General features: G+C 43.9%; 1 protein-coding gene across 1 annotated transcript in view; it reads right to left on the bottom strand.

Moving 5' to 3' along the window:
- Positions 1–15,345, bottom strand: part of LOC119966804 (uncharacterized protein C6orf163 homolog) — a 58,684-nt gene that overhangs the window by 33,237 nt on the left and 10,102 nt on the right. Inside the window, exon 2 of the mRNA XM_038798785.1 lies at positions 4,114–4,208. Coding sequence (XP_038654713.1) covers positions 4,114–4,208 — 95 coding nt within the window. The remainder of the gene's footprint in view (positions 1–4,113; positions 4,209–15,345) is intronic.

Raw genomic sequence — 15,345 nt, 5'->3', positions numbered from 1 at the left:
AAAATGCGGTCAAAGCTTTTCATCCAGCACTCAACAGGGTAATTCGCAAGAATACCAAATGTAAAGAGAACAACGATTTGCACTTCATGAGAAGACAGTCCTGATTGGTTGGCAGGTGGACACTGATTGATAGAGGTGTTACTGTGTCGAATGCACCAGTTAACTGATGACTGACAATGAACTATAAAGTTTTGTTCAAATTCAAACCAGACAGGTTGGCCCTGATTTGGTCAAGGTATTGCAAGGTAATGAATCAGAGAATGGCTGTCGTCCAATTTGTTTAGTTGAAATCGGCTCAATGTATTTTTTTCAGCAAGACTCAAATTATGTACTACCAAATGACTATTTGCAAACTATCTTTTTAAATTCCATTCCCTGTCACTTTCTTTGTCACAAAAATTGAAACCATTCCGCTGCCCCGGCCATTTTCTGGCCACCCTTAAGTCACTTATTTTTTTTAAATAATTTTTATTGAAATTTTTTTACAAAATATGTAACAACAAACAGTAATGAACAACAATAAAACAACATAATAAGCATAACACCCCCAAGACCGTAGCAAAGCATATATTGAGCCCCCCCCCCCCCCCCACCCTTCCAAACCCGGTAAACAACAGGAGAACTTGAAAATAAATTAAATTAAATAAACATAGCCAACACTCCCCCCCCCCCCTCCCCCCCCCCCCTTTTTCCTCCCCCTCCCCCCCGGGTTGCTGCTGCTGCTGACCTAGTTCCCTATCGCTGAGCCAGAAAGTCGAGGAAAGGCTGCCACCGCCGAAAGAACCCTTGTACCGATCCTCTCAGGGCGAATTTGACCTTCTCCAGTTTAATAAAACCTACTATGTCATTGATCCAGGTCTCCACATTTGGGGGTCTCGCATCCTTCCACTGTAGCAAGATCCTCCGCCGGGCTACTAGGGACGCACTCCCGGCTCCACCGCAACCCCAAAAATCGCGAGTCCCCAGCCTGGCTTGACCCTGGATCCTACCACCCTCGACATCGTCCTCGCCACCCCCTTCCAGAACTCCTCCAGTGCCTGGCATGCCCAGAACATATGGGCATGGTTCGCTGGACTCCCCGAACACCTGACACACCTGTCTTCGCCCCCAAAGAACTTACTCATCCTAGTCCCGGACATATGGGCCCGGTGCAGCACCTTGAATTGGATGAGGCTAAGCCGCGCACATGAGGAGGAAGAGTTAACCCTCTCCAGGGCATCCGCCCATGTCCCATCCTTGATCTGTTCCCCCAGCTCCCCCTCCCACTTAGCCTTTAGCTCCTCTACTGACGCCTCCTCCACCTCTGGTGGAGCATTACCTTGTAGATATCAGATACCTTCCCATCCATGACCCAGACCCCCGAAAGCACCCTGTCCCTCACCCCCCCTCGCGGGCAGTAAAGGGAGTCCCTCCACCTGCCGCCTAGCAAACGCCTTTACCTGCAGGTACCTGAACATGTTCCCCGAGGGAAGCTCAAATTTCTCCTCCAACTCTCCCAGGCTCGCAAACCTCCTGTCAATGAACAGGTCCCTCAGCTTTCTGATGCCCGCTCTGTGCCACCCCAGGAACCCCCCATCGATGTTCCCCGGGATGAACCGATGGTTCCCCCTTAGCGGAGCCTCCATCGAGCCCCCCACTTCCCCCCTATGTCGCCTCCACTGCCCCCAAATCTTGAGGGTAGCCGCCACCACCGGACTCGTGGTATACCTCGTAGGAGCACCCTTAAGTCACTTGGCATCACCATCATCAACATCTCCTGTCCTGAATGTTCATCTTTCTCTACTTCATCACCCATCACTTAGCATATGCTGTTTCGGAACTATCTTGTCCATGAGAATCAACTCCTGCTCTTTCCACCCACCAAACTGCCCTTTGACACACTGTTCACCTTTGTTCTGCCATTCACACATTTTAATCTCTTTATTTGCCACTATCAGCATTCTTCTTAGCCTCAATCACTCGCATTTACATTCCTTTTGTCTTTATCCATGGCATCATTGTCAATCCCCACCTATCGCTGGCCTCCTAAACCCCAATGCTCCACCCCCCACCACAACAATATAAATCTGACCCCATTTCCAGTTCTCACCTTCAGATTTGACTTGTATCAAAGCAGGAAACAGATATATGGCTGAGAATTTCAGCAGCAGGTGAGGTGATCCAGGGCAAAGATGGGTTATATTATACAGACTCGAAATGTTAGCTCCCTTCTCTCTCTCCACAGATGCTGTCAGGCCTGCTGAGGTTGTCCAGCATTTTCTGTTTTTGTTTCAGATTACAGCCAACCCAACTTGGTCGAATTGGCATGGTGGAACTAATGAGGTTTGTGCTTTATTTGTTGAAATCCATGCAAGGACCTTAAGAGTGCTCTCCATTTCAGATCCTGCTTTATCCTGGATGTCTACTTTCTTCGTGAGCCAACTGAATGGTCTTTATCCTGAAGATTGCCTTGTTTCTCAGCTGATAATAATGTTAATGTTGTCAATTCATTTGTTTGCAGGGAAGTAATTATTTCAGGTGTGGCATCCTGCACCGTGGGTCATTCTGATTTAATAAGGTTTAGTCATGTTAGGGGATCAGAGGCCCCTAGGTGGTTTGCCTCCCATCAGGGCGGCAGTCTGGCATGTTGACGCCACCGGGGCACCCTAGCACTGTCAGCCTGGCACCCTGGCCATTTCACCTGCGTGCCAGCCTGCCACTGCCAAGGTACTACAGCTGACAGTGCCAAGGTGCCAGGCTGGTATTGTGTCCGTACCGGGGATTGAGCCCGGGCATTCCCTGCCCATGTGAGGTGAGCTCACGTGCGGGGGGCCTGAGGACCCCCTTATAAGTGAGTTGGGGCTTTGGGAGGTCTGGGGATCGGGAGGGCACCAATCTCCTCCGATAGTGAGTTCTGCCAAGTGGAGCTCCTCAGTGCTGGAAACGGGACTAAGTGCAGCCTTGGCAGGGCTGAGGTCCTGGTTTGCAATACAGTTCCATTCGATAGTGTGGTCCTCCTTGCCACTGCGAGCACCGGGAAACATCTGGCTAAATACACTCGACACGTCGCTATGCTGCAATTCGGTTAGATCGTGCCCAAGTAGACATTTTAAAAATGTACCTCTTTGAATTCCATAAGCCCTCCACACAGATCCACGGCATTCATGAATCACAAAGCCTTCTGCATCAACAAGCATGTTGTCATCAGTGACAGTATCATGGATAAAAGTATCTGCTTCCAACTCAGCAGTCACACTGCTTTCATTTGAAGGAAATCTACTTGTTGCTTGATGGAGAATGAACACTTCAAGGATGGATTGTAGAAAATCTAAGGTGCCTTCTTCAGCCCTGACTTCTGACCTCTGTCAAACTCCCGTGGGCAGTGGCAGAATGCCAATATAATGAAGCCCACGCAACCTCAAGATTGTAATCAAACACACCAGAGGCTCAATGGTATGTCAAAGTAACTTTTTAGATTAGCTGAAGAGCATAAAATTTAAACCGTGAGTAGCGCAATATTTTTTGGCCGCAAACTACGCTCTGGAGATTGCCACATTAAAAAAATATAATGGGCGCATCTGCGCAGCAACATTGCCTCTGATAGCTGCAGCTTGAAGTCAAGGTGGAAATGCATGGTAAGACTGTATTTACACAAAGTAAAGGTACATTAAAGTAAAACATGTTTTTTTTTCCAATTAAGGGGCACTTTAGCATGGCCATTCCATCGATTCACATACTTACTTTATACACAGAAAATTGAGAAAAATATTTCACATAAATCTATTGTTAAAATAATCTTCTTTCAAGTTGATCCAACCCCTCCCCTGTGAGTGTCAAATCTCAAATACTAAATCTGTGCTGTTTATCCTTTAGCATTGATGTTTGGTCATTTCTACCGGAAATCTGGGTGATTGGTGAGGATGAAATTGGACTCGATTGTGATGCCCCTCTTGAAGGAATAGCTTCACGTGCTGCCAAGCTATTCCAGCAAGAGAGGTTTCACAGTTGAACTCAACACTCAAGCTCACACATGAACAAGGGACATCTGGGCAATATATCAGACAGCGACTTGTGTGAATGCTTTTAGAAAAGGGGAGAGGGAAATTGGAATTGCAAAGGATGGAACTTTTATACCAAATATAAAATTGCTGTTTTTGCTTCTTCCAAAGTCTCTTTGTGTTCACTATTCGCCTCTTCCATGTATTGCTGATGAATCGTTGCTCCCATGGCTGTAGTTGTAGAAAAACAATATTTGTATGCATTAATCTATGAACTTATGTTAGATATGAGCATCAAACATATTCATGAAGCAAAGGTAAACAAGATGTCTGTGCCTTACTTTTGTCTGAAGAATAGGTATTTTATTGTACTAGTAGGATAAAGAAAAACGTATTCATACTGTTGCTGTCACAGCCATATTATCAAAAAGGGTCAGAAATGTCAGAGATCACAAATTTATTTTAAAATTTACTTTGACGATTCAGTTCCAATTTACAATGAATGTTATTTTTCAGGTATTTTGTCATGGACTATTGTTGAGATTCAGAAAAATTGGGGGCGATTCTCCGATATTGAGGCCAAGTGTTTGCGCCATTGTGCCGTCGTGTTTCACGATGGCGCGAACAGGGCCCGGGCACGACCTATTCTGGCCCCCACAGGGGCCAGATCGCGGGCCAGGCCCTTTCAGAGGCTCCCCTGGTGAAAGAGCCCCCTCCCCCCCCCCCCAACAGGCCGGGTCCCCCCCCCCCCCCCAAGCCTTCGCGACGAGTACCTGCCGGCAGCGACCAGGTGTGGACGACGCCGGTGGGACTGTCATTTTTTTTTGACGGCCGCTCGGCCCATCTGGGCCGGAGAATTGATGCTCGCCGTTTGCGCCGATTCTCCGAGCAGCCCGGAGCGATTCTTGCGCCGCTGTTATTGGGGGCTGGGAGAAACGCGTGCGGGGGTCAGGGCGGCGTGGCACGATTCACGCGGCGCCCCGGCGATTCTCCCACCCGGCGTGGGGGGGGGGGGGGGGGGGAATACCGCCTATTATGTTTTTATTCACTGAAAGATAGAAGGTTATGAAGGGGACTTCTGCACAGTTTTAGTCCTCTTATTTGAGGAAAAATGTAGTTGCATTGGAGGAAGTTCAGAGGAGGTTCACTAGGTTGATTCCAGAGATGAGGGGTTTGTGGTATGAAGAGAGATTGAACATTTTAGGCCAGGGGTGGGCAAACTACGGCCCGCGGGCCGCATGCGGCCCACCAAGTCATTAAAAAAAAAAATTAAAAATTTTTTTTTTTTTTAATTTTTAATTTTTTTTTAAGGTTAATGGGGGGGGCTGTTGGTTTACTTACTGGTATAGGGTGGATACGTTGACTTGAGTAGGGTGATCATTGCTCGGCACAAAGTCGAGGGCCGAAGGGCTTGTTCTGTGCTGTACTGTTCTATGTTCTGTTTGAGGCGCCCAGAATCATAACCGGGTGAAGTAATTATTTTACTTAATATACTATGCGGCCCTTTAAAATTGTGAATTTCTGAATGTGGCCCTTGCAAGGAAAAGTTTGCCCACCCCTGGTTTAGGCCTATACTCTCTGGGGTTTAGAAGAATGAGGGTAGATCAAATTGAGGTATACAAGATGATAAAGGGTATGGATAAAGTAGGAGCCGATGCTTCCTCTTGTGGGGCACTCTAAAATGAGAGGTATAGCCTTAGGATAAGAGGTAGCAAATTTAAAACGGATTTGAGGAGAAACTACTTCTCCCAAAGGGTTGTGAATCTGTGGAATTGGCTACCCCAGAGTATGGTGGATGCAGGGAGAGTGAGTAAATTTAAGGAGGAGTTAGACAGATTTTTAGTTGGTAATGGGTTGAAGGATTATGGAGAACGGGCAACGTGGTGGAGTTAAAGCCAGGATGAGATCAACCACTATCGAATGGCAGACTTGACGGGCCAAATGGCTTAATTTTGCTCTTCTTTATGAACGGGTAATAGAAAAAGATGATGGTTACCGATTGGTGAATCAAGAATGGGAGGAGACTGTGGATTACCAGTAGACTTTTGAAGCCAAAAAATCAAAAGAATTGCCCGCAACAGAAGATTACCAAAACAGAGTGAGGTGTCAATTCATCATGAGTGGTAGTGCAAATGAGGCAATAGTGAATTTGCGCATTTGGCACTTAGTAAGATTTTCTTTACCATTAATATCAATTGAAAAGAAAATGGTGGGGTGGTGTGTGATTGTGGGGGTGGGGTGGTGGTGGTGAGGTGTGCAAAATGGGAGAATGATTTTCCGTCACCTGTCTTGTGCTAGTATTCCAGATATATCTATACCCAGAATATATCAGCACAAGTAGTGGGAAATGAACAAGTGCAGAAAAAGGCAAAATGTGAAAGAATATTGGGAAAGGTCAGGATACTGTAATCATTTTCAGAGAGATTGAGGAATGATTACCTCGTTCATTTGGGGTGGATGGTGGCCAGAGTTAGAAAGGTGCTGCTACAGAGGGGAAGGCAGGCAGGGGGTTTGGGTCTTCCAAATCTGATGTATTATTACTGGGCGGCGAATGTGGAGAAGGTGCGGAGCTGGGGCAGAGGTGTTGATTCCCAGTGGGTCAGAATGGAGGCGCGTTTGTGCAGAGGGTCAGGATTGAAAGCACTAGCAACAGCGCCGCTCCCGATGGCCCCGGGGAGATACTCAGGGAGTCCGGTAATAATAGCTTCATTGAAAATCTGGAGCCAGTTTTGCCAACACTTCGGGTTGGGGGCAGGGTCAAGGGAAATGCCGATTCGGAGGAAGCACAGATTTGAGCCAGGGAAGTGCAACAGAAATTTATGGAAATGGGAGGAGAAGGGGGTTAAGACACAAAAAGATTTGTTTCTTGGGAGTCAGTTTGCAGGATTGAAGGAGCTGGGAGCGAAGTATGGGCTGGAGCAGGGGAAAATGTTTAGATACATGCAGGTTCGAGATTTTGCCAGGAAGGAGATACAGAGCTTCCCGGTGGAGCCGGCCTCCACATTGCTGGAGGAGGTGCTGACGACAGGGGGATTGGAGAAGGGGGTAGTGTCGGCGGTTTACGGGAGTATTTTGGAAGAGGAGAAGACACCACTGGAAGGGATCAGAACAAAGTGAGAGGAAGAGTTGGGAGAGGGTGTGGAGTGAACGTCTCCACCTTATGTTCGGGTTTGGGGCTGATTCAGCCTAAGGGGTATAAAGAGCACACCTCACGAGGGTGAGGATGAACTGGCTCTTTGAGGGGGTAGAAGATGTGTGTGAACGTTGCGGTGGGTGTGGGGTGGTTGGGGGGGGGGGTTTAGGGGGGGTTTAATAGCAATGATTCTATGGTAACATGTCCATAAGACTGCAACTAAAGAGAATGTCAACTGATTCGAGTGAATTTCAAATTTGAAAGCTATGAGTGTAATGATATGTATATTGACTGGGATGGAAAGAGTTAACAAGTTAATGATAATGTTTCTTACCACTAGAGGGTACCACAGAACAGTCATATAAATTTCATGTGACTAGAGGATTCTGGAATTAGATTAGAAAATGATTAGGTAAATCGAAGTTAAGAGTTAGGAGAGAGCTAGATAAGATAGTCAGGCATAGAGAGCATTTGTACACTTGAGAGTTCTATAAGTTAGATATAGTATAGTTTTGGACAATAACCTTCTATTTTGGGAATGTGAACGAATCTTAGTTAGTAGTGTAATAAATTTATTGTTTTGTTCGTTATCAAAGCTTTGTGTTCTTTATTCAACACTCTGCATCCAAGCCATCCAGATAAAGCAGAATAGAGAATACAACATGGTACCACGAGTGAACCTAGAGTAGTTTAGTCAGGTTTAGGGAGAAAGAAAGAATTTCCATTCGGGAAAAAAATGCCGAAGAAATATTTCAAGTTGACTCCAGTAGCAACAATAAGACTCCAGCAACAACCAGAAACATCACAGAAAGAAATACCCAACTGAAGAGTCATGGAAAGTCTGCAGTTTCCAAAGGCATTCAGCATATCGGGCAATGTAGATGTAAACTGGACAATATTCAAACAAGAGTTTGATCTGTATCTCTCATCCTCAAACCTAGAAACTGCCAGCGATAAGCGAAACACTGTTTTATTACTACTAATGGCTGGACAACAGGCTATAGAGTGTACAACTCATTCTATGATTGAGCTGTTAGGATTGTTTTTATGTGCGGCTGGATTGTGGCAACTCGGGGCTTTTCACAGTAACTTCATTGAAGCCTACTTGTGACAATAAGTGATTATTATTATTTTGAGAATGAAGTTGAACAAAATAAGTTTGAAGTGGTCATTAAAAAAATTGATCATAAGAGTGAGTTTAAAAGAAATTAAAAGCTCAGTAAAATACTGCAAAAACACCAAAAACAGAAGGTTGAAAGATTGAATAAAAATGTGGCATGTGACTAACGAAGCTAACAATAGAAGTGCCAAAACTTTGAATCGGCAAAGTAAAGAAAGTTTTGCCGCTGTTCAAGTTATGGCGCAGATGAAAATTCATCGAGCTGAAAAAGACAAATGTGCACAAGCGCAACCGAAAAAAATGCGCGATTCGGATTCTGAATGTTCTGTTTAATGTTTAAAAAAGCGATCTGGAACAATACCGTTCTGCGCATGCGTGAGAAGTTGCACACGCGCACTTGACAAAAGAGCGCACTCTGGATGAGGATCGATTTCCGCATGCGTAATGCATGTTCGCGCATGATGTTATGACGTCAGAACGTTGTGGACCCGGCCTCTTAAAGAAAAACTGCTTGGAAATCGAAAAAGCAAGTTTTAAAGGCACAGAACAGAAGTTTTTTACCTCACAAGTCAGAACATTGCCTGATTTTGAAAAAACAGCTGAAGAACCACCTTGGAACAAAATGTTTGCAGCATGTAACAAGAAGAAAATGTTAACAAATCTAAAAATAAAGAAGATAAATCCTACATTGAAGAAGCCTGGAAAATAGCAGCGAGGCAGCGTTTATTGGGGAAGATTTGCCATTCCTGAAGGTCCTGGCAAATGTTACATTTAAATTTTCCTTGCACATTTATTGGCCACAGGCAGCTGACTGGTTGTGGGGCAGTGAGGCAGCTAGAGAGCAGAGTGGCAATAAATCCAACATCGGAACCAGAAAGTGAAACATTAGGAGCGGGATGTTGGCTGAGATCACTGGGGCACGAACGTGTAGAATTAAACTTGGTGGAACTTACTCCATAAGCAGTTCAGTAATGATACTTAAACTGACCTGTACAAGCAGGATGGGTTGCATCCGAACCAGAGGGACACCAATATCCTGGGAGGGAGGTTTTCTAGTACTCTTCGGGAGGGTTCAAACTAATTTGGCAGGGGAATGGGAACGGGATTTGTAGTCCAGCAACTAAGGTAGCCGATGTTCAGGACGTCAAAAGCGTGTAGTGAGGCAAGGGGGAGGGTAACACTGACAAAGGAGAGTACTTGCAGGCCACGGAGATGGGTTGAAGTGTGTATACTTCAACGCAAGAAGCATCAGGAATAAGAAATGAAATGAAAAATGAAATGAAAATCACTTATTGTCACGAGTAGGCTTCAATGAAGTTACTGTGAAAAGCCCCTAGTCGCCACATTCCGGCGCCTGCTCAGGGAGGCTGGTACGGGAAGTGCCAGTGCTACGAAGGTGGGTGAACTTAAAGCAGGATCGGTACTTGGGACTGCGATGTGGTGGCCATCACGGAAACTTGGATAGAAGAGGGGCAGAAATGGTTGTTGGAGGTTCCTGGTTATAGATGTTTCAATAAGATTAGGGAGGGTGGTAAAAGAGGTGGGGGGTGGCATTGTTAATTAGAGATAGCATAACAGCTGCAGAAAGGCAGTTCTAGGAGGATCTGCCTACTGAGGTAGTATGGGTTGATGTCAGAAATAGGAAAGGAGCAGTCACCTTGTTGGGAGTTTTCTATAGGCCCCCCCAATAGCAGCAGAGGTGTGGAGGAACAGATTGGGAAACAGATTTTGGAAAGGTGCAGAAATCACAGGGTAGTAGTCATGGGTAACTTCAACTTCCCAAATATTGAGTGGAAACCCTTTAGATCAAATAGTTTGGATGGGGTGGTGTTTGTGCAGTGTACCAAGGAAGCTTTTCTAACGCCGTATGTGGATTGTCCGACCAGAGGGGAGGTCATATTGGATTTGGCACTTGGTTATGAACCAGGGCAAGTGATAGATTTGTTAGTGGGGGAGCATTTTGGAGATAGTGACCACAATTCCGTGACTTTCACTTTAGTAATGGAGAGGGATAGGTGCGTGGAACAGGGCAAGGTTTACAATTGGGGGAAGGGTAAATACGATGCTGTCAGACAAGAACTGAAGTGCATAAATTGGGAACATAGGCTGTCAGGGAAGGACACAATTGAAATGTGGAACTTGTTCAAGGGACAGATACTACATGTCCTTGATATGTATGTCCCTGTCAGGCAGGGAAGAAATGATCGAGTGAGGGAACCATGGTTGACAAGAGAGGTTGAATATCTTGTTAAGAGGAAGAAGGATACTTATGTAAGGCTGAGGAAACAAGGTTCAGACAGGGCGCTGGAGGGATACAAGATAGCCAGGAGGGAACTGAAGAAAGGGATTAGGAGAGCTAAGAGAGGGCATGAAAAATCTTTGGTGGGTAGGATTAAGGAAAACCCCAAGGCCTTTTACACATATGTGAGAAATATAAGAATGACTCGAGCGAGGGTAGGTCCAATCAAGGACAGTAGCGGGAGATTGTGTATTGAGTCTGAAGAGACAGGAGAGGTCTTGAATGAGTACTTTTCTTCAGTATTTATGAATGAGAGGGGCCATATTGTTGGAGAGGACAATGTGAAACAGTCTGGTAAGCTCAAGGAGATACTTGTTAGGAAGGAAGATGTGTTGGGCATTTTGAAAAACCTGAGGATAGACAAGTCCTCCTGGCCTAACGGGGTATATCCAAGGATTCTATGGGAAGCAAGAGATGAACTTGCAGAGCCGTTGGCAATTATCTTTTCGTTCTTACTTTCAACAGGGTTGGTACCAGGGGATTGGAGAGTGGCGAATGTCGTGCCCCTGTTCAAAAAAGGTAATAGGGATAAACCTGGGAATTACAGGCCAATTAGTCTTACTTCGGTGGTAGGCAAAGTGATGGAAAGGGTACTGAGGGATAGGATTTCTGAGCATGTGGAAAGACACTGCTTGATTAGGGATAGTCAGCACGGATTTGTGAGGGGTAGGTCTTGCCTCACAAGTCTTATTGAATTCTTTGAGGAGGTGACCAAGCACGTGGATGAAGGTAAAGCAGTGGATGTAGTGTACATGGATTTCAGTAAGGCATTTGATAAGGTTCCCCATGGTAGGCTTATGCAGAAAGTAAGGAGGCACGGGATAGTGGGAAATTAGGCCAGTTGGATAAGAAACTGGCTAACCGATAGAAGTCAGAGAGTGGTGGTGGATGGCAAATATTCAGCCTGGAGCCCAGTTATCAATGGCGTACCGCAGGGATCAGTTCTGGGCCTCTGTTGTTTGTGATTTTCATTAATGACTTGGATGAGGGAGTTGAAGGGTGGGTCAGTAAATTTGCAGACGCTACGAAGATTGGTGGAGTTGTGGATCGTGAGGAGGGCTGTTGTCAGCTTCAAAGAGACATAGATAGGATGCAAAGCTGGGCTGAGAAGTGGCAGATGGAGTTTAACCCTGAAAAGTATGAGGTTGTCCAATTTAGAAGGACAAATATGAATGCGGAATAAAGGGTTAATGGTAGGGTTCTTGGCAATGTGGAGGAGCAGAGAGATCTTGGGGTCTATGTTCATAGATCTTTGAAAGTTGCCACTCAAGTGGATAGAGCTGTGAAGAAGGCCTATGGTGTGCTAGCGTTCATTAGCAAAGGGATTGAATTTAAGAGCCGTGAAGTGATGATGCAGCTGTACAAAACCTTGGTAAGGCCACATTTGGAGTACTGTGTGCAGTTCTGGTTGCCTCATTTTAGGAAGGATGTGGAAGCTTTGGAAAAGGTGTAAAGGAGATTTACCAGGATGTTGCCTGGAATGGAGGGTAGGTCTTACGAGGAAAGGTTGAGGGTGCTCGGCCTTTTCTCATTAGAACGGAGAAGGATGAGGGGCGACTTGATAGAGGTTTATAAGATGATCAGAGGAATAGATAGAGTAGATAGTCATAGACATTTTCCCCGGGTGGAACAAACCATTACAAGGGGACATAGATTTAAGGTGAATGGTGGAAGATATAGGGGGATGTCAGATGTTCTTTACCCAGAGAGTAGTGGGGGAATGGAATGCACTGCCTGTGGAAGTAGTTGAGTCGGAAACGTTAGGGACCTTCAAGCGGCTATTGGATAGGTACATGGATTACGGTAGAATGATGGGGTGTAGATTAATTTGTTCTTAATCCAGGACAAAAGTTCGGCACAACATCGTGGGCCGAAGGGCCTGTTCAATGCTGTATTTTCTATGTTCTGTGTTCTAATATTACTCAGATGTGGCAGAGATATTCGGGTTCGATGGTTATTCTGTTAGGAACAAGATTGAAAATCTAAATAGCACTCTAATAATGGTAGATGAATCCAATACATTGATGGAATTGCATACCGTTGCTACATTGAACAGCAGTAACCGGACAAATGAACAACCAGAAATGAAAGACTCCAGAAACAGAGCAATGAAAGAAGACTATGAAGGTCTATCTAGTTTATTTGATCAACAAAAAGACGACTATGAAGGTTTATCCACTGTGTTTGCGAATAGTGACAAAGTGATCACATGTAACATACAACATGTGCAGGACAAAGTGAGACTGACAGATCGTAGCTGGACTGTACAACAAAACATGACAATTAGTGTGCAACAATGAATGAATCAATTGCGAACACATCAATTGTGAACAGCCTACAAAAAAATGACATCTTGGAGAAGTTGACTCCAGAAGAGGAGCAGCAAGAGATCAAAAATAAATCAGATCATCCAGAAGGGACTGATGTCAAAAAGCTCAACCATGCATCAGATCATCCACAGGAATCTGAGATCATAAAGTGCAGCGAAACATCAAATAATACGAAGGACACTGATACGAAAACGTTTGAAAATGAATCAAACAATCCAGAAGGAACTGACCCTGAACATACAAAATGCAACTACGGAACAACAGACTGTAAACAAAGGTACGACTCTGAAATCGAAGAACAACTGGACAGCACAGTCCAATGCCATGGCAAGAAAGTGTTTGAACTTGCAGTCACACCTGACAGACCATACGGTCTGGAAAGCAATCCATATGTCAACTGAGCAAGGGACTGAAGGACAGCGTGTTGAACACAGGTACAGGTCGAGGTTGAACAAACAAATGTGAGTGTAAACAATACAAAATTCATGCATAATGGCACCAAATGACAGGAAGAACAGAGCATTGTTTCGACAAAAAAGAAGCCATGACAACAAATTCAATGAGTTCGTATTTGCTCAAAGACTAAAAAGCAAACCAGCTTTTAAGGCAAAGGACACACAAAATCTACACCACAAGCACAGAAAAAAAACCAGGTCAAACAACAAAAGTAGTTCAACCAGTCGAACACCTGATCGATTTGAGCTGATGACTTGTTGGTACTTCAACACCCAGAGTGAAGACTGAGTATAAACTCAATTTGTGGACTGTAAAAAAGTTCTTTCTTAAAATTGGTAACTACTGTACAGTTTCAGTACTCAATTACATTTAAGAACATACAATGCTTCTTACTCCACATGTGTTTGTAGAAATCTCCAAACATCTTTGAAAAATAAATGGGGTGTAATGTTATGTATATTGACTGGGATGTAAAGAGTTAACAAGTTAATGATAATGATTCTTACAACTGAAGGGATCCACAGAACACTCATATAAATATCATGTGACTCGGGGATTCTGGGATTAGATTAGAAAATGATTAGACGATTAGAAGTTAAGAGTTCGGAGAGAGCTGGATAAGATAGTCAGGCAAAGAGAGCAGTTGTATACTTGAGATTTCTGTAAGTTAGAGATTGCATTGTTTTATACAATAACCTTCTTCTTTAGGAATGTGAACAAATCTTAGTAGTTGTGGTGAATTATAAACACTAATAATCCACACTGTATTGTACAACATGTGTTGAGCCTGTACCTTGTACTAGATCATATGTAGTTGTGCGGCTCTACCCATAGGGGGAGATGAGGAGCTTGTGCTGGGCTCCACCCTTGGCTCCGCCCATGGCTCCTCCCCCTAACCAGAAGTATAAAGGTTGCTGTTGTGAGCCTGCCTGCCAGTTCATCTAGAGTTCATCTCGTCACAGGCAGGCTCTGTTGTAAGACGATTAAAACCACTGTTCGCTTCTAACCACGTGTCGCGTGAATTGATGGTCTCATCAGTCGTGTAATAAATTTATAGTTTTGTTCGTTAACAAAGGTTTGTGTTTTTTATTCAACAACAACGAGTACTGAACAAGCACCATAAAGGCAACTGTTGATATGTAATTTAAAAACTTGTATTATAAGAGAAATTATATATTTTCTTTGGTCTTCCCAAAACCTCTTTATGATGGCGGCATAGACAAGGCCTGTTAAATCAGATAAAATTGTATGTCACATACTGTTCTGATAAAAGAGTGATTCACCTGTTGAATTTATATGCTGCATATGAAATTTGAAATAAGCATTATAGACTCAACAAAAAAAAATGCTTCAACAGCGGAATAAAATTCTGAAAAAGTTGTTCTAAGGTCATCCAAAATTTATTGGTCAAGCACACGAGCAATATGTTCAGTTTTAGTTATATCATAATGAAAAAGATACTCTTATGAAAGGAACAGAATAGGCCTCCATGAGGTCTGGGACGGATGAGCTCTTGGCAGAAGTGAAAGATGTTGAAGATTTTTTAGAAGGAAGGCAGTTAAAAGAGGACTTTTCCAAGTCATGTAAGATATTAAAAGATGTAGAGTAAATCTAGATTATTTCTTAAACCTTTGTCAAGAAAGTGAGACCGTAAATGGAAATTATTGATAAATTTAGAACAGGTAACTTGAGAAACTTCGCTCAAATTATGATAAATGATGAGAAAGATCGAACAAGCAAGATAACATGAACAAAACATTATTTAAAATACATGGTGTGAGAGGGATGAGTTTTGGTGAGGTGAATGAACTTTTCTTACTTCTGATTATTTTTATGTTGCTAAAACACAATATAAATCTCGCAAATTGCAACTTTGTGTTATTGTTGTTACAGTCAACATCACTCACTGGCACTTAACGACATTCAGTGTACAGCATAACACATATTAAATAATTCTATTGTTTCCCTTCTAACCTCTTTGCAGCTGTTTACCATGAGGCAGTGAAATCACTCAGACTCATGGAATATAT

The sequence above is a fragment of the Scyliorhinus canicula genome, chromosome 6, assembly GCF_902713615.1.
Source record: "Scyliorhinus canicula chromosome 6, sScyCan1.1, whole genome shotgun sequence".
NCBI classification, from domain to species: domain Eukaryota; kingdom Metazoa; phylum Chordata; class Chondrichthyes; order Carcharhiniformes; family Scyliorhinidae; genus Scyliorhinus; species Scyliorhinus canicula.
Note: the sequence above shows the minus strand (reverse complement) of the source record. Positions and strands in the feature narration are given on the sequence as shown.